Genomic DNA, 23,841 nt, shown 5'->3' with positions numbered 1-23,841 from the left:
CCGCCCGCCGAATCCTTCCCGCGCTCACAATAAGCGCTCAGCTGAGCGCCATGAGCGCGCCGGCGGCGGCGCTCCGCCTCCCTCCTCCCCCCGCGGCTTCCCGCCTTCGCTTTCGGCCGGGGGCAGGTGGAGGCTCCTCCCCGCCGTGTGAGCGGCCCGGCGCCGCACGCGAGGCGAGAAGACGAGGGGGAGGAGGGAAGCCGCGCGCGGCGGCAGGAGGAGGAGAAGGAGGAGGCAGCGCTCGTGGAGGAGGCGGCCGTGGCGCCAGCAGCGTCTCCGTCGCTCACCTGCCCGCCGGTCCCCCATGACGGTCTGGTGCTGCCGCTGCTCCCTGGCCAGCCACTTCAGGTAGCGCGGGAAGTGGGTTTGTGGGTCAGAAGGACCCGGCCGCCCGCCCTCCCGGCTGAGGAGACGCCAGGCGAAGCCGGCACCGCGCCTGCCCCCTCCCTCGCTCCCTTCCCCCGCCGCCTCGGTCCCGGGGGGCTGGGCGAACGGGAGCGGAGGGGGCGGGCTGTGCAAGGTGGCTCTGGCGCTCGCCCGCCCGGAGGGTCAGGGTCAGGGCCAGAGCGGTGGGAGGATGTGCCCGTCCGCTGGGAGGATGTGCCCGTCCGCATCAGCAGGCTCGATGCATTCTATGGGAAACCACTCGGCATCTTGCCTGCGTTTACTGACACACACACACACACACACACACACACACAATGCACATGTACTCTCCCTCTCTCCCACACACACACACTGTACAGTGCACACGAACGCTCTCTCTCACACATACTATACAGTGCACATGTGCGCTCTCATACACTACAATGCCCATGTGTGCTCTCCCACACACACTATACAGTGCACATGCGCTCTCCCTCACACACAACACTACAATGCGCATGCACGCTCACATTGTACAGTGCACATGTACTCTCCATCTCTCTCTCTCTCTCTCACACACATACACACACTGTACAATGCACATGCTCTCTCTCTCTCTCTCTCTCTCACACACACACACACACACACACTATGCACTGCACATGTATAATAATATAATAAAAATAATAAAACTTTATTTTTATCCCGCCCTTCTCCCTAACGGGACCCAGGGCGGCTAACAACATATTAAAAAAACAGATTTTAAAAACATTAATACATAGCAGATAAAAACATTTAAAAACACATTACAGAGGCCATAAAAACAGTAGTCAGATTAAAAGACAGAATAAAAGAGCAAGTCACCGAGGAATCAAGCATGTAACAAACTAAAAGATGTATAAAAATGTTAAGAAGGCCAGAAATCAGAAGGCTTGTTTAAACAACAGTGTTTTCAGGCCTCGCCGAAAACTCTCAGGAGAGGGAGCCATTCTCAAATCAAGGGGAAGGGAGTTCCATAATGTTGGTGCCACTACCAAGAAGGCCCTATTTCTTGCAGCCGCCCCCCGGACCTCCTTGGGTGGCGGCACTTGCAAAAAGGCCTTCTCTGATGACCTGAGATGGCGAGCCGGATTGTACGGGAGTAGGCGGTCTCTAAGATATCCTGACCCAGAGCAGTATAGGGCTTTAAAGGTCAAAACCAGCACCTTGAATTGGGCCCGGAAACGAATGGGCAGCCAATGTAGCCCCCGGAGAAGCGGACTGACAGAGTCAAACCGCCTGGCTCCGGTGACCACATGGGCCGCCGCATTCTGTACTAATTGTAGTTTCCGAACCGTCTTCAGGGGCAGCCCCACATAGAGCGCGTTACAGTAATCTAACCTCGATGTCACCGTGGCATGGATCACCGTGGCCAGGTCTGCACGATCCAAGTACGGTCGCAGCTGGCGCACCAGCCGAAGCTGAGCAAAGGCCCCCATAGCCACAGCCGCCACCTGGGAATCCAGGAGCAGCTGCAAGTCCAGGAGGACCCCCAAGCTGCGAACCTGCTCCTTCAGATCAGGTAATCCCTTTCTCTCTCACACACACAATACAGTGCACATCCGCTCTCTCACACACTATACAGTCCACATGCATTCTTCTCACACACACACTATACAATACACTCTCTAACATGCACATACAGGGTGACCCCCAAAAAACAGAACCCATAAAAATTTTATTAAATCCTACAAAGGTCCGGTAAATTTCAAGAAACTTACTGGACTCAAACTTCAATCTGTGTACGATTATTCCCCAAAGTTTCAGTTATCTTGGTCGCTTTGCACAAAAGTCATGTTCTTTCCAAAGATGAAAAATTGAAATTGACAGTTTTATTCAGATTTGTGGTTTCTGTTTTTTTGGGGTCACCCTGTATTATACAATGCACATGCACTCTCTTACACACACACTACACAATGCACACACTCTTTCTCTTATGCACTATATAAAGCATGTGCACTCTCCCTTTCCTCACACACACTAGAGAGTGATCTCTCTAACATACACATTATACAATACACGTGCACAAGTGTGTATATATGTGTGTGTGTGTGAGAGAGTGCATTATATTGTGTGTGTGTGTGTGAGAGAGAGAGAGAGAGATTCATACATAATGCAGCAGCACATGTATGTTTGCCACTGTGTGCTCACATGCTGGTGATCAGTGACTGATCCCAGCCAGTTACTTAAAAGTTGTGTTAACTTGAATATGCACATTTGTCATTTGCACATGTTACACTGCTGGTTGATATTTGAGTGTTTGGTGTAGTAGTATAATGTACTAACTGTGCACTTGCTAAAAGTAATGTAATGCATAAATTCCCTAATTCTCTATAATTCTTATTTTTAGAAATGAATATAATGGCCAAATAATATAGCTCTTTCAAAACTGCTTTGTGAATTTGGAAACTTTCCTAGGGATCTTTGATCTTTTACTTCCAGTACTGTTAGCATCTAATAAAGAAATACAGCAATTTTACTACAGGGTTCATCTATATAACCTGTAATTTTGCCTGCATTGTAGTTACTGCTGACATTTACTGTAATGTGGCTAGTGATGTATTTGCTAGTGTTATCTGACCAAGTGTCACCATCTTGGAATAGGCAATTAGAAGTTCAGTCCCATATATTTAATAAACCATTAAACAAGTGTTGAATTATAGAGTGTAATGTAATTTAAATGTGTGTGTATATATTTCCAATGGAATTGTTAAAGATGAGTGTACTGTGATACTAATTAGAGACTGATGAATGTTGAGGGGAAAATGTAATTGCCACTATATTTTGAAACTGTTGCTTTACACCAGGGGTCTCCAAACCCCAACTCTGGGGCCAGATGCGACCCACAGCAAGCCTCTTTCAGACCCATAGCCAACCTCTTGTCTCCTGAAAGCCTCTGGCCCACTCAACTGATTGGGTAATTGGCTAATTGGGTAAGAGGCACTTTTTCAAGTGGGTGCTCCTTTTTTTAGCAGGGGGAGAATAACTGGCCCACCTCACCCCAGCACTGTCTGTTCTAGTGGCTGTCTGCTGGTATTCATTTGCATCTTTTTAGATTGTGAGCCCTTTTGGGACAGGGAGTCATTTAGTTATTTGATTTTTCTCTGTAAACCGCTTTGTGAACTTTTAGTTGAAAAGCGGTATATAAATACTGTTAATTAATAACTGAACATGACCAGAATTGTGCTCTGATTGTACCTGGAGGGTGTTCTACCTGGAGGGTGTTCTGAGGGCCAGAGAGGTTGCATGAATGAGCCCATTCATTTATTTATTCACTCATCTAAGTTCCATCTCTAATTTATTTATTTAGATTTTATATTTAAATTTTTTCCCCCCGGCCCTTCACACCATGCCAGATATTTGATGCAGCCCTCTGGCCAAAAAGTTTGGAGACCCCTGCTTTATACTCTTAAAACTATGTTGAGAAAAACTCTACTGGATCAAACCAAAGCTTAATACTGTACTAATTCACCATCCTGTTACCCAATGTGACCAACTGGATCTCCTTGGAAACCCAAAAGTATTTGTTTACCTTTATATTTAACTTTTTGTGTTAATTAACATCCACTGAATAAGGGGTGAAAACTGATAAAGTTATACACTTTTCAGTGTGCAGGCATTGTATTTTGTTGTTGGGCTTGCTTGGTCTGCTCTAATTTCTTATCAACGCAATTTTATGTGTCTACTCAGAAGCAAGTTCCATTGTTTTCAGTGAGGCTTACTCCCAGGAAAGTGTGTATAGGATTGCATCCTTTTAGGTACTCATGGAAGATATTTTTGTTGTACAGATAAGTACTTATGCCAGAGGTTCTCGGACTTTTTCTGTTCTCTGCGCCCCTGTAGTTCCTAGTAGTTTTCTCATGGCATCCCTACTGATACTGTGTTTTCCTTTGAAAAGGAAACTATCTTGCAGTGCCCATGTGAATTCGCTGTGACACCCTGAAGCGCCGTGGTGCAGTTATCCTAAAGTCCTTTGTTGTTGCTTCAGATTGGATACTGTCCATTGAAACAATTGGTAACCAAAATGGATTTGAAAGCCTTAAAATTAATATTGCATAAGATAACATCATACAAAATATGGCAGCCCACGTAGGTAAAATAGTTCAATATTACTTGAGCATACCAGCTGATAGAAGCTATAGAAAAAGTTCTTATAGCTTATTTTACTGTAGAAGCTTCAATGATTTCTATGTAATCACATTTCTTTGTCAATTCTTTTAGAAATTGCAGAACACGAATGTGCAGGCAGACTAACAAGGGTTTACTAGTAGTAGAATTAGCAGTGATACTGTAGAAATTACAGGGTTGCAGTTACACCTTATGTTGTAATAGAAAGGGATTTTCTAGTTTTGTTTCCATATCTTGCCCATTAATTGGTCAATTCAGTCAACTTTGATTGATTTCTGCATCCTGAAGTAAATGGACAGATGCAGCATGAGAGGAAGTGAGAAATAAATAAATAGGAAAGCAGGAAGTAACATTTTTCTCTCTTGGAGTTGTTCTCTTGCTTGGCTTCGTTCTGACATATGCACTTGAGTAGGCAAAGTGTGCAATACTACTTTCCATGGGGTTTCTTTTTTAGTAGAAAAAGAAAGTTATGAGTCATACTGAGTAAAATATATGAATATATTTTTCCCAAGTTGTTTAAATGACTGACATTCCAAACCTAAACTGCGCTGGTGCAGCAGGGCCACATGGCCTCTGCTGCATCTAACACAGCTTAGGATCAGGCTGGAGGTGTCCTTAGGATAAGAGGATATTTTTCCCTTACCCTGAGTTAACACCCCAGCCTGCCCTATGGGACTACTTGAATCCTCATCTGTTTCGCTGGCTGAAGTCTGAGCGGCTCGATATAATACCGGGAAGCCCGAGCTGGGGGTTAGGATACAGTGGAAGAGGCCTCTACCAATCATACCCCCTTCCTGAGCCAATCTGCTCTGGTCCACCTTCCCCCACTCCTGCCTCTGAACCACCACCTTTCCTGCCCTGCGCAAGTCTTACCTCTGCTGGTGGCACATGGGCTGGATGCAGCACTGGTGGAGCAACACAGGCAGCTCCGCTGGCACTGCTTACTCACCGAGTGTCACGACATCCCTTATGGTGCATTTACAACATCTGCTGGCGCAGGGACCACTGCACTGGTGAATCTCTACCTTAAGTTGGTGTTGTGAATGGTTGACTGCCAATACAGAACCAGTCCAGTATAAAATATACCATATGGTGAACACCATGCATGTTAGTACATTCACACGTGCATCCATGACACTATTGCATGATTTTTCCTAAATTTGATTTGTGCATTCAGCTGCAGATAAGTGTGTTTGCATGGATGAATGACACATGTGTTTGGAGCAACAGGGACAGATTGGACCAACTATTATCCAGATAAGACAGGGCAATGGCAACAGCCACCTAAAACCAGAAATACCTTTCTAAACAGAAGCTAATTCCAGTCTGTAAGGAAGGAACCATTTGCAAAACTGCATCCAAATGCTAGTTCTTGAGAAAGCATTTGCACTGCTCTCATCTAACATCACTTACTTTCCCTTTTAAGAAATTCATCTGTGTGGTATATTGCAACTAGTTCATGCGACCTCCTTTATAAACCTATAGCCATTATTTAGCTTTCGGCTTCACAGTCAAATTGTTAGTTTCATAGATGCTGAACTGTGTGACCTGATATTCAGATAATTAACTATGGAAATTATATAAAGCAATTTATTACAAAAAATGTTTTTCACTGAAAGTACGCACTTTTTTATCCTTCTGTAAACATCAAATTGGTAAAAGAAATTTTTTTCCTTGTATGCTAACAAAATAGTATCCAGGTAGGAAAAGCCATTGCAGATTTGTTGCTATGTGTGAACTCATTAGCATGTAATGCTACTTAGTTTTGTTGGACTTTCTGTTGATCTTTTATGTGTGCATGCGCGCACGTGCGCCCCATTAATACAGTGATTTGACATTAATTTGGTGCTATTAAGGATGTATTTTAATGATGAACCATTTTCCTCCTCTTTAAATAGAAATTATTGTAGCCCTGAAACTGAAGGACACCTTTTGAATTCCTTAGTGCAGTACCTCGGTGACAGCGTTGGGACAAATGTTAAAACAATGCCTTCGCTAGAAGAAACCACTCTACCTGTAGACCCACCACTGACTTTACCAATGGTAGTAATAGGTGAGTTATTCTTGGAGAATTTCAGCATTCATGTGACTTAGAATCTATATAATAAATCAATTTAAAATTGTAGTAATTTGATACACCAGTCCTGTATCAGGGTGTTTATTAAATAGAGATATAATTGTTAATTGATAGTCCTGATTATACTTGTTATCCTGAATGAAAGAATATTGAAAAAAAGATTTTACTCCAAGTAATTAGGAAGTAAAGTTCTGTAATCTGGAATTTTCAGATTCCTCTCCTAGAAGAATATACTATCGTCACTTAGGGTCTGACAACACAGTACATGTGAATGCGTAATTGAAGTCAAAGTGCCCTTTTTCTAGGAAATGTTGTTTGAAAAGGGCATAATTTGGAATGGAGAAATGGTGGTGCTGGGTGATTAACACAGTATGAATGCACGTCTGTAAAGTCCCTCCTACACCTCTTTTAAAACCCCAAAGTGCCTGTGGAACAGTAGGAGAAGGCATCTTTAACCCTTTAATCTTTCTGTTTCCAATAAGCACACCAAACTAGTTTTTTTGTTTCTTTTTAAACATTAAAAAACTAACTTGAATCCTGGTTCCAATAGTACTCAAATTGCCCCCTAGGTGTTCAAATACCTAGACTAGAACAAGGGAACTTTCTTCCTTTTGGCACTATTCAAAAATATAGCAACCAATAAACAGATTATTTAAAATTTTTAACATGGCATCATTTAACTAGCAAACCTAAATCAGTGATCAGAATCAAGCTAATATACTTGGCATAGAGTATTTGGTGATATATCATCCAAAATATCAAAGTTTAAAAAAAAACACAACCCTTTGATTTTAACCGGTGTGAGAGTGGTTAATTCTGTAATTAAAATCAGTTATATGTGTTTTGCTTGGCTTGATCATTGCCATTGCATGGAAATCATGTAACTTTAATCTTTGTCTTGTGACTTTTTTTTCCTTTTAAACAACAGGTAATGGACCTTCAGGAATTTGTCTCTCTTACATGCTGTCTGGATACAGGCCTTACTTGTCACCTGAAGCTGAACATCCAAATCCAATTTTGCATAGAAAATTAAAAGAAGCTAGGCATCTCTCTATTGTTGATCAGGTAAGTCTTGCTAACCTTGTATTAATTTTCTTCATTGTTGATTGCTCCAAATCATGCAAAACATTTTAGCTTATACTTACAAAAGCCCTAAGGATGAGGCCTCTGCTGGCAGAACACACTTGCCGGTGCATGCAGTGAGGCTACTAGTACGCATGGCTGGTGGCCATGTGCACAGGCCAGTGGAGATGCCACCTGCTGGCAGTGCAGGTAAGCTAGCAAGGGGTGTGTGTATGTGTGTGTGAGTGGGAAGAACGGGGTGGGGAGGGTTGGTGGTGGAAGGTGGGGAGGGTTGGTGGTGGAAGGTGGAGCACAGGATGGAGGGGATGGATCTCAGCAGCACCAGAATCCTATTTTCAGTCCCTCTCCTCTTCTCTCTACTGTCTTCAGTTCTGTGCCACCAAAATAGCTATGAAGATCCAAGGAGACCCATTCATGCAGTGGAGGGTTTCCTCAGGGTAACATTTGTTCCCTTACCTTGATGAGATCTCTGAGACTATCGCTCCCACTGCAGGATGCAATGCACGCTCCATAGGTACTGCTGCCTCAGATAGAGGGATTAGTTAGGATTGGGTTGAAATTTAAGTAACTTTATAATATTAGTAAGTGTAAAGTGCATAACATACCCTTAGTCTTAAAAACCTCACATTCATGAGCATCAGTATTGGGCAGGGAGGGGGGAGGAATGGGAAGCAGGGAGGCAGCAGGTGGGGGTGGATCCAGCGGCAGTGGAGTACAACAGATCCTATTCTCCTTTTCCGCAGCCTCTCCACCCTCTTGCTTTCCTTGCAGGTCCAAAGAGGAGGGGTTAGGATTGGGCCTAAAGGTAGTTAAAACCTTTTATTGTATGTAATTTGTGTTTTGTGTGCAAGTTGCGTTCTCAACCAAATCTGTCTTTTTAAACTAGGAGCTAGAGTACCTGTCTGAAGGCCTAGAAGGACGCTCTTCAAATCCTGTTGCAGTACTGTTTGATACACTGCTTCATCCAGATGCTGACTTTGATTTTGACTACTCACCTGTTCTTCAGTGGAAACTAGAACCACATCATTATATCCCTCATATAGTGCTTGGCAAAGGACTGCCTGGAGGGGCCTGGCATGTGAGGAAAACTTTCATTTATACTAGTAAAACCTATTTGGTTGTGAGAACTTCAGCTTCCATGTCTGAGATTTAATTTGTTATATTTTATATGAGCGCATGCATTTATTTTATATAGGTGCATGGATTGTAAGTCTGATGTATATTCATTTGTGGAGGTTAATTTTTTTGGTGTATCATGTTGAGAGTCTAGTATTTTCAATGAACATACCAGTGTTTTCAAAATCTGTGAAAATATAACATAAAAAGCATTGCAAAACTGTTCTTTAAAAATGCCAGTTTAGTATTTGCATTCACTTTCCTTTCTGGTGGTTTTTTCTTTGAAGCATATATACATTTCCAACAATACATTTTCCATAAGTGTGTACATTTCTAACAGTAATAGTTCTCAGCACATGCTGGGAATGTAGTTGTAGTATTTGATGATTTGGACCAATCAGTGTTGGTAGCCATGCAGTAGTACTATAGTAGAGTACATGTACTGCAACCTTTGGTTGAGGCCTGATTTCCTTCTTCATAAAGTACTATCACCTTGCACAGTCAGCTGAAGACATTTTCAGAAATAAAACATCATGCAAAGACTGAATCGTTGGCAAAATTGATAATGGAAGGCCAGCAGTTTGACGACTGCTCTACATCCTACACTAATCTTTTATGGGTTCTTTTTCTTTCTAATGGTGTTATTTCTGGCTTTGATGTCTAGTGTAGCTTGCAGCATGGACTCCACTGCATAGCTTGGAGAGTTCCCATATCAAGAGCAGATGTTCTTTGGGGATTTCAGCTGCTGCCATAGAAACTCTTCATGAGGCTTTGTATGGCAAGCTGTGTCCAGACATTACAAGTGTGTTGAGGAGTGTAATCATGCCAAAGCTTCCTGCCATGCCGATACTGTAATGTATAGTAGACTGGTCCTTAGATTGTTGTGTGTGGTACTTAGTTTTTTGATTTGTTGTTTTGAAATTGTCATTATTTAGTTTTGTTAGTGGATAAATGGAATAAGATGACAATAAGTAATATTTTGAAAATATTGTCTTAGGCTATGGAAGGATCTATGCTGACCATCAGCTTTGGAGATTGGATGGAGTTACCTGGATACACATTTAAAGACTGGGCTGCTACTAAGCGGAGGTGAGGAAAATAATTTTACAGCTACTGATATAGGGGGAATGGTTGCTCTTAATGGATAGAGAAGTGATTAGGGGTGCAATCCTAACCAACTTTCTAGCACTGGCATAACTATGCCAGTGAGCATGTGCTGCATCCTGCACTCTGGGGGCAGTCATGGAGGCCTGCTCAAGGTAAGGCAATCTTTGTTCCATTACTTCAGAGTTGCATTGCCCTTATGTCTGTGCTGGAAAGTTGGTTAGGATTGCAGCATAAGTCAAAGATTTCAGTCTTCTAAGACTTAAGTTTCAATGAAGGACAGTAGGCTGTTGTATATGTTATGTCAACAGCAAGTAGACAACCAGCTATTGTAGTGATATTTTAGTTTCGTTGTACAGTATCAACCATTTTAATTAGATTATAAATCAGATATGCTGGTGGGAAGCGAACTATTGTTAGGAGAGTACAGTGAAGGACCACTAAATACTCCCACCCACCGTATTTGAAAAGCTCTTGAACAGTCTTTCCTGATCAATTTTGGAGCTGAGGGGAGTGCTTTTGTTGTGCATGTGCATATGAAAATTAAATGCGAATAACCAGAGATCTGGTCTTTTGTTTCAGAAATATAAAGTGTGACAGAGTTCTGCCTGAAGAAGTTGCTAACTATTATAAGCACTATGTTAAAGTCATGGGCTTACAGAAAAACTTCAGAGAAAACACTTACATAACATCTGTGTCAAAGCTTTACCGAGAACAACACGGTGAAGCCGAAAGCCAAGTAAATGAAGAGGTTTCAACGCAGCATTTACAAATTGAAGAGCAAGGTGGGCAGACCACACTGATCAAGAAAAACTGGGAAATCAGAGGTTATCAGAGAGCAGCAGATGGTTCTCATGTGTCATTCTGCCTGTTTGCTGAAAATGTGGCTGTTGCTACTGGAACATTTGATGCCCCTGGTCGCCTCCAGGTGGAAGGAGAAGACTTTCCCTTTGTGCTCCATTCCATATCTGATTTTGGAGCTGCCATCAGCCAAGGAATGCTACATGGGAAAACAGACCCAGTCTTAATTGTAGGTGGTGGACTCACAGCAGCAGATGCGGTTCTATGTGCTTATAACAACAATATCCCTATAATTCATGCATTCCGAAGAAGGGTCACTGACCCAAATTTAATTTTCAAACAGTTGCCTAAAAAGCTTTATCCAGAATACCATAAGGTCTACCAGATGATGTGTACTCAGTCAGTTGCTGTGGACTCTAATTTATATCCTACTTATACCAGTTTTCCTGAACATCGGGTACTTTCATTTCAGTCAGATATGAAATGTGTCCTTCAGAGTGCCTCTGGATTCAAGAAGATCTTAAAGTTCTCTGTAGCCTTAGTATTAATAGGTTCTCATCCTGACCTATTCTTCTTAAAGGACCAAGGCCAGGGTATAGGCCATAATACAAATGAACCAATTACGTGCAAGGGTAACCCTATTGAAATTGACCCGTATACATATGAATGCACCAAGGAACCCAATCTTTTTGCAGTAGGTCCTCTGGTTGGAGACAATTTTGTTCGCTTCTTGAAAGGAGGGGCCTTGGGCATTACACGACATTTGGCTACAAAGCGGAAGAAGCAGCATCAGCTAATTGGAGGAGGAGACTGAGTGCCCTAAAGCAAACCCATAGACATCATCTAGAGAACTACAGGCACCTGCTAATAAGTAATTGATTAACAGCTAAAGTCATTGGCAGCCATATTTTTTGTTATACACACAAGTTTTGAATGCTTGCGTTGCCTTGTAGAGGATGATACTACAGTATTTCAGCCTTTACAAGGTTCAAGAATATCCATTTTTCCTTAAGTTCTTTCCAGATAAAGAGTAAATGAAAACAACTCATGCTGATTTACTTTGGTGTCCTACTCTAGTGAGTGCATATTTACCTCTCTAGAGTGAGAGAGAGAATTTCTACCATGAGCTAAGTGTTTTACTGTACAGAACTAGACCAAGTTGTAAGAATAGAAACTTCTCCTTAACGTAAATGATAAATTAAAGCAAATGTTTGGTAGCATGTTTGCAGCAAATACTTTATTTATTTTACTCTGGTCATTATGGTTGCTGAATAAAACTAACTTAGCACTTTTTAAGTGGCCTGTAAAATAAAAAAATACTTTTGCTAGCAGAAGCCAATGTAAATTATACCCAAGATTTAGCCTCACTTAGTATTGACAAACAATAGTCATAAATTGTATGCAGAAAAATATCAAAGGAATGGTGCAGAGATCTGGCCTCTAGTACATTGGTACAAAACAAATACTGTATCAGTGCTCTTACCACAGAATCAGTACGATGAATAGTGAATTTACTGATTTAGTTAGTAAAGATTAACTACACAGAAGGCTGTTCACATATCATATACTTATTTGCAAATGGTAGTTTCATTTAGGCATATGTGAAGTGCTGCTCATTTTGGACATTACTGACTTAGCATTTTAGACATGCCTAATCTCTCAGGTCTCAAAACAGAACTAAAGTGGTGTTGGTCTGAGATGCCAAGTCTTGATGAAACACACCAAGTAAAACCCAGAGAAAGGTAAAGTCACTTTAGGGCCTACTGAAATCAGTGAAACTTCAACACAGTCATGATCCAAAGAAACATTTTATATGCAGATAGGGAGCTACCCATATGCAGTTAAAGGTTTTTGGGGGTTTTTGTTTGCTTGTTTTTTTATTATTTTCACTTCTGCAACTGCTGAGGAAAACATAGCTTGCCTTGTTGACTGGAAAGTGCAACAATAGAATCCACAACAAAAGCATGTGGTTCCCCTGCATGTTCCTAAATGATTTATATGAATTATGGTCCCAGTTAAGCTCTAAAAACAAGTTGATTCTAATGGAATTGAAGCATGCATACGTTTGTGTTTGCTTACTGGCTGCATTCTGTTGGGTTTTCTACCCTATAAGTCTCCACTTCAGTAGCTTTCTTAATCTAGCTCCCTGCCCCCCAAATTCTTAACTCGGGAGGAGTTCATTAAAGACACCTTTGAATCAAGCCTGTAATGTTTGCTAAGAATTGGACAAGCATGAAAAGTGTGAACAAAATATAAATACTTTATGTTCAATTCATGGAACTGAGTTGACAACCCATTTCATAGGATAAAAATTATTTTAGAGGGGAACTTTCAAATTTCCTCTTACGTATATTGTGGAATGTATAAGGTGATATCTCTGAGATCAGGCTGATCTAGGATTAAAACAATGTTCAGGACACCTGAGGTCACAAATATAATTGTTTTTTTTGTTTTGAAAATCTGCTCGTTTTCCATTCAGTGATTGAGCAGTAAGAACTAAAATCCAAGTTCACACAGAGAACGTCAGGTTTTGCCAGCAAAGTGTAGAAATACAAGCCTGGCATTCCGGAGTCTTACTTTCATACCCTTAGGGCTCAATCCTATCCAGCTTTCCAGTGCTAATGCAGTTGCAATGTAGCCCTGATGTAAGGGAATAAATAATGAGGCCTTGAGAAGACCTCCATGACTACTGCCCTACTTGAGGATGCAGTGTATGTCCTTGGACAACTGTATCAGCACTGAGTTGTATAGGATTGGGCACGTAGTCTTTCACCTGTATCTTTTCTCTCTCTGGAAACATGCGCTGTGTCTATCACTTGGATTCAGAGCTATTTATTTCAGGATTAGAGACATGCACACATCAAATTCACTATGAACCAAAGAAGCAACTCAGTGCCTGTGAGGTATAGTTTCTAAACACATCAGAATACAATGGATATTTCCTCTTCAGCTGAGCATTTTAAAACACATGCTGTTTAAAAAGTCCCTGTATGCGTATGTTGCTGAATGGAAAACGGACCAATAAATCTCCGTGCATATGTGCACCTGCATCATAGCCACTGACCACTTTAAGATAGTCACATGCTACCTTTTAAAATTATCACACATGTGTTGAAGTGTAAGAAACATTGACTCCTAAAGTTAGCCTTTTGCAGTTATCTGCTTGCATCTCTGACAGTATTGTACAGATAGTCCCTAGTTACCAGTACATAAAATGTTAAGTTCCAGCCATAATTTTTTTCTAAAACATGTTAGGAGTGTATGTTTAATAAGAATCATCCAGAGGACTTAAATGTAGTTGTGCTGCTTTGTTTCATTAGCTTGCACAATAAAGTATTAATCAATTTTAATGTTAGACTGTCAAGACCCCCTGAGTTATTGCTTACAGTTATTTTACTGGAATATAAGAAGTGTTTAAACAACTAAACATGAAGGAGGCACAGTACTGCTTTTTCAAGCAGGATAGTTTGCAGCTTTTGTGAGCTAGTTCTGAATGTCCAACAAAATTAGGACAGAGGCATTGGCAATAGTCCAGAGAGTCACTTTGCATGCATCCAAAGTCTTTGCAGAGCTCCTTCTGTGGTCTTCAGCATTATGGCCACTGATTTCACTTAGGATTAATATGTTCATGCTGCATAGGCATGTTCTAGTTATTTCATTCATTTGCAGGTATGGTCTATTTTTCATCATGTTTTGCTCAGCAAGTCTGGAAGTAGGAACAAGGAACTAGAATTTTGAAGCCCTTGCTCCCCAGAAATCCTAATTAGCTCCTTTTGGCTTCTGCTTCTTGATACTTTTTTTTTTTTGAGGTAAGCTGAGTTTCTTGGCTCTACATTTTGCACCAAACACCTGTTCTGTGCTTCCACAGAAGCATAAGACTGCTCTGCTTAAAAGTACAATGAGCAGAATGGATTTGTTTGGGATACTTGTTCCATAATGTTTGCTATTATGCAGATGGAGGGAGATAGCCACTAAAACAGCAATTTTAAAAGTGTTAAAAGCGAATATGGAATTCTGCCACTCTGAATGCTAAATGCTTTCACCATCATTTACTCAGGTAAATAACCTTGCAGTGACAACATAGTATTGTTTGTGGCACTGCACTGACCCTCCCCTCCAAAAAAATTGGTATGCCCCAACGTGTCTATTTGCAGGCACAGCAGGATTTTTCAATGAAATTGTAAGTGAACAGAAGAAGCTGACATTTACAAATGGAAAGAACTGGGGAAAAGGACCAAGAAATTATGTGCGATAGTCGGGTTGTTAGTAGTTTTATAACTCTTCTTTTGACAGTTCTGCTAGGGTGCTTTACAACAACCTGAAATGCTGATTAAAGTTTATTAAGCTAGCTGTGATTTACAAGGTCCATCTCTAGATTGTGAATAACTGTCGAGCCATTTTTATTTCCTGAAGTGGTACCAAGACATTAAATTGCTTTTATACTAGTGGAAATTTACTCAAGAATCTGTCCATTTTCTCTGGTATTTTTAGAAGGAATTGGCATTGCAAATTGACACTACTTATTTTAATTGCAGTCAATTCCTTGGAGGAATGCCCGTAGCATTAATTATAACTGTAATAATGAAAGCTATGTATGTGTTTCAAGACCCAATTATATCTGAAGGGCAAAGTGACATATTTAAAGCTTTCTTGGTAAGGCAAAGTATCTTGGATGGAAAGCTACATGTACTTAACTCTAGCCACAAAAAATTACAGAATTTGTTGCATATTGTTTCTTTTTGGAAGGGTATTTAATGGTTGTCCAAACAGATTTCAAAGAGTATACACCTTTCTTGAATTAACAGGTCTTAGCTATTTCCCGTATTGTGAAATACATTTGCTTCAATAATAATTTTCAAAGACTGAATTTTCCATTCAAGCTTATGGGTCTCACTGATGAGATATATGGGGAGAGAACAACACTGGTCTTTAACTGCATCTGGACCTACAATCAATCAATACTAGTTCCAAAGTTGCAGTTAAAGACCATGACTAGATTTTCCTCCCCTTCATCCCCATGCAGCAGAGCTGTACCACCCAGAAGCCTGTTTCAGCCTAAGAATGAAAAGGGGCAACTGGGGAATTTTTAAATAATATTTACAGGTTCTGTTATAGGCAAAATCTGACAAAGCAAGATACCTGTGCCTTGATCCCCAGGATTATGCTGTGGCTTTGGCTTGCTAAAGTTGTTTGCCTGCACTGGATTAGGGCCTTTTAGCAAGAAGGCACAATAAGATGGAGTGACATTTTTCATTAAGTCATAAAGAAATGGCAGAATCAACTTCAGATTAACATTTATGTTATAAGAGACCCATGGTTTCAAAGTAAAGAATTAACCCCTGGTACAATGAGTTCTGGAGGAAGAAAATTGCAATTCTCCCACTAATTTGCAATTTGGAAGGATGATTAGGTTTATCAATAGTATCAGTTCAAAGCAGTATTTAAAAACAAAATGAGCGGTTAAGTGTGTCAAACAATAATAATTCCTGTGCAGGAAGTTTGCCTGGGGAGAGTTTCCAACTACACCCAAATTTGTTAATGTAGCACAGTGAGCTTCAACCTTTTTTGTGCCATGACACTAATAAATATGAAACTTAGGGACTCATCATCCATCCTGTCTCCCTCCTGGAACCCAATCTGCCTACCCCTTGTCAGTTGCCGCCCACCCATTGCCCCATTTCCCCTTGCCTCTTGTGTCTAAGCCAGAACAGGGCCAGCCTTAGGAGCTGAGGGGCAAGACAGCCAGAAGAGGCTGTGTAGAATTATTTTAAGAACTCAGTTTTGGTAAAGTAGTACCAATATAGGATTGGATCCAAGCCCTCTCTTGTACAGACTTTGAAAGGTTGCTGCGACCCCCAAAATTAGCTTCATGACCCCATTGGCTTCTTTTGACCCACAAGTTGAAGAACACTGACAGAGCAAATAGCAGGAGAGGAGGAAACAGTTTTAAATCAGGAAACCAATAAAGGGAAACTGTTTAACTTCCTGTCTCCCAGAACTGTAAAAGGGAATTTCAGCAGGTGCAGCTTGTCATCACAGATGAAAAGCTGCACCTGCTGAAATTCTCTCTCCTACACAATTGTTAAAGGTCCAGGATCCCTAAAGTTGAAAGTTTGCCCACCCCTGCCTTAGTTAATTGAGAAAACAAGGCTTCTTCCAATTATTTTAAGAACTGGAACTCCATCTACAGTTCTTGGTTTTCTCATTCAGTTTAGTTCCACAGACCTGAATACATACAGTATTTGATTCAGCTCGGACAAATCTAAGAGGGCCAAGTTTTCTGCCGTTGGTTAAGGTCTGCTTTAAACCATTTCTACCCAATGTTGCATATATACAACAGGGATCAAATGTGTACACCTGTGGGCCAGGCAAAAATGGGTTAAATAGTGATTTGACATAGTGTTTAAAGCAGGGGTGCTCAATAGGTGGATCGCGATCTACCAGTAGATCGCGAGGCAAAATGAGTAGATCCCGGAGTGCCGACCCCCCCCTTCAGGTGCCTCTGGGAGGAAACGCCGGGAGTAAGGCCCATTGTAATCAATGGGGCTTACTCCCAGGTAAGTGTGGCTAGGATTGCAGCCTCACAGCCTAATCCTAGGCATGTCTACTCAGGAGTAAGTCCTGTTATACTCAGTGGGGCTCAAGGTACACCAACATACATTGTACACATAAATGTTATATGTTATGATGGCGTGAACATTGTAAAAAAAACTGGTAGATCTCAGAGCCTTGCTGGGTTTCAAAGTAGCTGTCGAGCCAAAAAAAGTGTGAGCACCCCTGCTTTAAAGCATGCTACTTGCTATAAACACTAGGGAGCAGCCTAGACTAGGGGTATCAAACATAAGACCAGCAGGTTGGATATGCTCTTTATCAGGCCCACATGATAATTGGGCTCTCCCAGTGTCACCCTTTCACCTCAGAAGGCAAGGAACACTACAGGGGAAGGTACAGACTAAGGGGTGAGAGAGGGAGGTGCTTCCAAGGCACTGGAAGAGCCCAATTATTACCTGGGCTACCCTTTCAGCCACACCACTTCCGTCAAGGCGTCACTTCACAGAGCATCTCTCAGCTGCTAAGCTACAAAGAGATGCCTTGGCAGAAGTGGTGCGGCTGAAAGGGTGGCCCACGTGGTAATTGGGCTCTCCCATATCTTGAAAATACAATCAAGATTTGCATATTTTGTCATTTGCAACTAACAAGTTTCTATATTAACAGTATTTATATACCGCTTTTCAACTAAAAGTTCACAAAGCGGTTTACAGAGAAAAATCAAATAACTAAATGGCTCCCTGTCCCAAAACAGCTCACAATCTAAGAAGATGCAAATGAATACCAGCAGACAGCCACTAGAACAGACAGTGCTGGGGTGAGGTGGGCCAGTTACTCTCTCCCTGCTAAAAAAGGAACACCCACTTGAAAAAGTGCCTCTTACCCAATTAGCAGGAGTGTTAACATGAGAACAAAGTGCTTATGAGAACAAATGTGCTTACTTATGAGAACAATATGAGAACAAAGTGCTTACTTATGGCCATTATCTGCTTAGTGACATTTGCTGCTTAATTATATCAGTTCTGGCCCTCAGCAGGTGCCATGAGTGCTATTTGAGCGAATGTATGGAACAAATTTGACATCCCTGGCCTAGACAGTTGCATGGCCTAAAATATAGCCTTTCCAAATTTCATTACAGCGTGTCAAGGCCCCATTTGGAACACTGTGCACCACAATTTGAAATGTTTTAAAAAACAGCAGAAACATTCAACAATCTCTACAAGGAATGCCATGCTAATAAATGATGCAAATTAATAAAACTTACCTGGCTTCTTTTGTTTCATGCCACCATGTGTATATTTTATTCTGAAAGATACTGCAACAAGTGAAGTTGTGACTAGAAAGAATTACATAGTGAAATAACATTCCTAAAACTTCTAGGTGTGTGTCTTTGTGACGTAGCCAGGCCATTTCTACCAGTTCCAATTGCTGAACAGTGGAGCTTAATGCTAACGCTGCTTGTGTATTTCACAACCCAATTCTAACCAACTTTCTAGTGTTGATGCAGCTGTGCCAAAAGAGCGTGTGCTGCATCATGCAGTGGAGGGACAATCACAGATGTGAGGGTAAGGAACGATTATTCACAGGAAGGAAAGCTTCAAGGTAAGAAATGTTTGTTTTAAGCAAAAAATTGTTGGCAGCAACACTGACAATATCTAGTGCTAGAGCAAGCTTCTCCAAACTCTTACCCATGGGCCGGATCTGGGGTTTGGAAAACCTCCCATGAGCAGCACTTACTTTTCTGCATCTCTGTGCCCAGATCAACTTGAAAGAAACTCAGCACCACCACTGGAAAAAAGATCTATTATATTAATATAGAATTAACTACTTGGCTTGCTGAATATAACCAAGCAGTATGGGGAAGAGACAAATATGGTTAGTGTAACTTATGCTATAAAATATGTTAAATAATAATAAACCAGTCCAAACAAGGTTCTTGCAAAATTATGGAGAAGGTATTTGTTTGAGCAGTCAGTGTAGTTGTGGGGTTGTATCCTAAAGTGGTCTTCTGTAAACAGAAGAAACCCCATTTGTGCTGGGTCAGAGGGGAGATTAGCAAAAATCTTTCCATCTCCACAGCCCCAGAAAATTTGTTCCTGATATATGCAGAATCTACAAGAGCAAATAGGGAAAGGAGATTAGTGAAAATTTATTCAATTTTTATCCTACCATAGATAAAAGCATGGATAAGCATAGGGGTGTGTGAAGTCTGAGAGTCTTGTATGAAAGGTCCTCTAAAATCCACAGAATCTTCATACTACTGTATTAGTTAGTCTGAACAACTTCTGTAAGTTCTGTACAAATATAATTTGTTTGCTGAACACACCTTAGCAAAGGGGAAAAGAAGTTTAGCATTATCTGTGATGTAAAATATGACTCAATTCAGGAAAGTCTCTTTCAAAACTGAGGAAGGAAAGGGCAGTGACTCTTCCCATCATAGAATTTGAAAAGCAAGTTTTACCTAAATATTGCCACACAATTTTCCTTTTGTTTGTTTCTAGTTCTTGCTTGGGAGTTGACAAAAGCAAGAATACCCTGAGTGATTTACATACATAACATCTAGTGTTCATCTAATCTAATCTTCCTACATAAGGTAGGATAGCTATAAAAAAAGACTGCTCACTCTCAGTTTCTAGGGTTCATATACAAACAGCAAAACATAATTATGCCTTACAAAATAATGGTTTTAGATGCAACATAGAACACCAAATGAGTCATTGTGGCAGTCTGTTCACTGTTCTGTGAACTCTTGCACAAGCAGTAGTGAAAGATATCTTACTATGAAGCCAGTGTTACAGAGCAAGAAACACAGTGAACAAGAAAACATGGTACTGTATAAATTAGTGAGTCATAGAAGGAGTTTGAAATGAACTTGTGGAAGTGGAAGAATTCCTCTGGATTTCAGGTCACTTTTCTTACACAGCACTTTCACTAATCCTTACATCAAATCAAAGTGGTTTTATGTGAATGCCCGAAGTCTACGAGCAAAGGTGGGAGAACTGGAATGTCTGGTGACAAGGGAAAATATTGACATAGTGGGCATAACGGAAACCTGGTGGAATGCGGAGAATCAGTGGGATACCGCAATCCCGGGCTATAAACTCTACAGGAGGGACAGGCAGGGGCGTGTTGGAGGTGGGGTGGCCCTTTATGTTAAGGAAGGGATAGAATCCAGCAAAGTAGAGATTGAAGGTGGGTCCGACTCCACCGTAGAATCTCTGTGGGTTAAATTACCAGGCTTGTGCAGCGATGTAATACTGGGGGCGTGCTATCGTCCTCCAGACCAGAAATCTGATGGGGACCTTGAAATGAGGAAACAGATCAGGGAGGTGACAAGGAAGGACAGGGTTGTAATCATGGGGGACTTCAATTATCCTCATATTGACTGGGTCAATTTGTGTTCTGGTCATGATAAGGAAACCGGATTTCTTGACGTGCTGAATGACTGTGGCTTAGATCAGCTAGTCACGGAGCCCACCAGAGGACAGGTGACTCTGGATTTAATTTTGTGCGGTACGCAGGACCTGGTTAGAGATGTAAACGTTACTGAGCCATTGGGGAACAGTGATCATGCTGCGATCCGTTTTGACGTGCACGTTGGGGGAAGAATACCAGGCAAATCTCTAACAAAAACCCTTGACTTCCGACGGGCGGACTTCCCTCAAATGAGGAGGCTGGTTAGAAGGAGGTTGAAAGGGAGGGTAAAAAGAGTCCAGTCTCTCCAGAATGCATGGAGGCTGCTTAAAACAACAGTAATAGAGGCCCAGCAGAGGTGTATACCGCAAAGAAAGAAGGGTTCCACTAAATCCAGGAGAGTGCCCGCATGGCTAACCAGCCAAGTTAGAGAGGCTGTGAAGGGCAAGGAAGCTTCCTTCCATAAATGGAAGTCTTGCCCTAATGAAGAGAATAAAAAGGAACATAAACTGTGGCAAAAGAAATGTAAGAAGGTGATAGGGGAGGCCAAGCGAGACTATGAGGAACGCATGGCCAGCAACATTAAGGGGAATAATAAAAGCTTCTTCAAATATGTTAGAAGCAGGAAACCCGCCAGAGAAGCGGTTGGCCCTCTGGATGGTGAGGGAGGGAAAGGGGAGATAAAAGGAGACTTAGAGATGGCAGAGAAATTAAATGAGTTCTTTGCATCTGTCTTCACGGCAGAAGACCTCGGGCAGATACCGCTGCCCGAACGGCCCCTCCTGACCGAGGAGTTAAGTCAGATAGAGGTTAAAAGAGAAGATGTTTCAGACCTCATTGATAAATTAAAGATCAATAAGTCACCGGGCCCTGATGGCATACACCCAAGGGTTATTAAGGAATTGAAGAATGAAGTTGCAGATCTCTTGACTAAGGTATGCAACTTGTCCCTCAAAACGGCCACAGTGCCAGAAGATTGGAGGATAGCAAATGTCACGCCTATTTTTAAAAAGGGAAAGAGGGGGGACCCGGGAAACTATAGGCCGGTCAGCCTAACATCCATACCGGGTAAGATGGTGGAATGCCTCATCAAAGATAGGATCTCAAAACACATAGACAAACAGGCCTTGCTGAGGGAGAGTCAGCATGGCTTCTGTAAGGGTAAGTCTTGCCTCACAAACCTTATAGAATTCTTTGAAAAGGTCAACAGGCATGTGGATGCGGGAGAACCCGTGGACATTATATATCTGGACTTTCAGAAGGCGTTTGACACAGTCCCTCACCAAAGGCTACTGAAAAAACTCCACAGTCAGGGAATTAGAGGACAGGTCCTCTCGTGGATTGAGAACTGGTTGGAGGCCAGGAAGCAGAGAGTGGGTGTCAATGGGCAATTTTCACAATGGAGAGAGGTGAAAAGCGGTGTGCCCCAAGGATCTGTCCTGGGACCGGTGCTTTTCAACCTCTTCATAAATGACCTGGAGACAGGGTTGAGCAGTGAAGTGGCTAAGTTTGCAGACGACACCAAACTTTTCCGAGTGGTAAAGACCAGAAGTGATTGTGAGGAGCTCCAGAAGGATCTCTCCAGACTGGCAGAATGGGCAGCAAAATGGCAGATGCGCTTCAATGTCAGTAAGTGTAAAGTCATGCACATTGGGGCAAAAAATCAAAACTTTAGATATAGGCTGATGGGTTCTGAGCTGTCTGTGACAGATCAGGAGAGAGATCTTGGGGTGGTGGTGGACAGGTCGATGAAAGTGTCGACCCAATGTGCGGCGGCAGTGAAGAAGGCCAATTCTATGCTTGGGATCATTAGGAAGGGTATTGAGAACAAAACGGTTAGTATTATAATGCCGTTGTACAAATCTATGGTAAGGCCACACCTGGAGTATTGTGTCCAGTTCTGGTCGCCGCATCTCAAAAAAGACATAGTGGAAATGGAAAAGGTGCAAAAGAGAGCGACTAAGATGATTACGGGGCTGGGGCACCTTCCTTATGAGGAAAGGCTACGGCGTTTGGGCCTCTTCAGCCTAGAAAAGAGACGCTTGAGGGGGGACATGATTGAGACATACAAAATTATGCAGGGGATGGACAGAGTGGATAGGGAGATGCTCTTTACACTCTCACATAATACCAGAACCAGGGGACATCCACTAAAATTGAGTGTTGGGCGGGTTAGGACGGACAAAAGAAAATATTTCTTTACTCAGCGCGTGGTTGGTCTGTGGAACTCCTTGCCACAGGATGTGGTGCTGGCGTCTAGCCTAGACGCCTTTAAAAGGGGATTGGACGAGTTTCTGGAGGAAAAATCCATTATGGGGTACAAGCCATGATGTGTATGCGCAACCTCCTGATTTTAGGAATGGGTTAAGTCAGAATGCCAGATGTAGGGGAGAGCACCAGGATGAGGTCTCTTGTTATCTGGTGTGCTCCCTGGGGCATTTGGTGGGCCGCTGTGAGATACAGGAAGCTGGACTAGATGGGCCTATGGCCTGATCCAGTGGGGCTGTTCTTATGTTCTTATGTTCTTATGGTTTTCTGGTGGCAGATAGGTACTTTTTGACCCAATCTGTAAAACACTACTGTCAATGTAGTGCTCACCAGCCCAGTTCTAACCAACTTTCCAACACTGATGCAGCCATGATGCAGTCCAGAGGTTAGGGAATAGCTAGAAAGCTCTAACTGAGACCATCTACTTCTGCCCAAGGAAAGTGGGTGCCCTCAAAGAAGACACTTGAAGAAAAAAGGTATAACTTGGGCTACAAACACAAGTATCTACAGATCAGAAGACTAGCTGCTGGAGGCAGAACAGATCGGTTGCCATGCCCAAAGACTGAACAATCCTCAACACTTGCTCATAGATTGGTTCCTGCACTCTTGAAGTGAATGTATGTACAAACCTAGTTAGTAATGGAAGAACATAGCACATATAATCTTCATAATTATGATTCAATAGACTTCAGGAGTCTGAAATTGAAAGTAGTTCTACTAACATCAACAGGACTAATGTTCTCAGCTAGACATGTAGTAATGAAAAATTGAGGGTCAACACACTCAGAAGCCAAATCCAGAGATGCAACAGCATACAGCAGAGATAAAGTCCCTGTTTCACCTTCCCCAGGTATAACAGAACTATGATGGATATGGGCCTAAAACATACTGTTTCT

General features: G+C 41.9%; 1 protein-coding gene across 2 annotated transcripts; it reads left to right on the top strand.

Annotated features, from left to right (window-relative positions):
• Window positions 1–222: 222 nt before the first annotated feature.
• OSGIN2 (oxidative stress induced growth inhibitor family member 2) lies at window positions 223–12,260 on the top strand. Of its 2 annotated transcripts, XM_066625436.1 has the most exons (7): window positions 281–348; window positions 1,710–1,927; window positions 6,432–6,586; window positions 7,539–7,675; window positions 8,580–8,771; window positions 9,807–9,898; window positions 10,496–12,260. In XM_066625436.1, the coding sequence occupies exons 2-7, from the start codon at window positions 1,764–1,766 to the stop codon at window positions 11,526–11,528; spliced, it is 1,773 nt and encodes a 590-aa protein (XP_066481533.1). In that variant the 5' UTR covers window positions 281–348; window positions 1,710–1,763; the 3' UTR covers window positions 11,529–12,260. The 2 variants fall into 2 exon arrangements, with proteins under 2 accessions (XP_066481534.1, XP_066481533.1); XM_066625437.1 differs by lacking the exon at window positions 1,710–1,927 and having other exon boundaries at window positions 223–348.
• The last annotated feature ends 11,581 nt before the right edge of the window (window positions 12,261–23,841 follow it).

This window comes from Tiliqua scincoides, chromosome 4 (assembly GCF_035046505.1).
Source record: "Tiliqua scincoides isolate rTilSci1 chromosome 4, rTilSci1.hap2, whole genome shotgun sequence".
In the NCBI taxonomy this organism is placed as follows: Eukaryota; Metazoa; Chordata; class Lepidosauria; order Squamata; family Scincidae; genus Tiliqua; species Tiliqua scincoides.
Note: the sequence above shows the minus strand (reverse complement) of the source record. Positions and strands in the feature narration are given on the sequence as shown.

What these genes read in the sequence shown, in the direction of transcription:
- OSGIN2 (XM_066625436.1), top strand. Translation starts at nt 1,764, where the DNA reads ATGGATCACCGTGGCCAGGTCTGCACGATCCAAGTACGGTCGCAGCTG. An exon ending in TTTACCAATGGTAGTAATAG is followed by an intron (nt 6,587 to 7,538) that starts GTGAGTTATTCT and finishes TTTAAACAACAG; the next exon opens with GTAATGGACCTTCAGGAATT. An exon ending in TGGGCTGCTACTAAGCGGAG is followed by an intron (nt 9,899 to 10,495) that starts GTGAGGAAAATA and finishes CTTTTGTTTCAG; the next exon opens with AAATATAAAGTGTGACAGAG.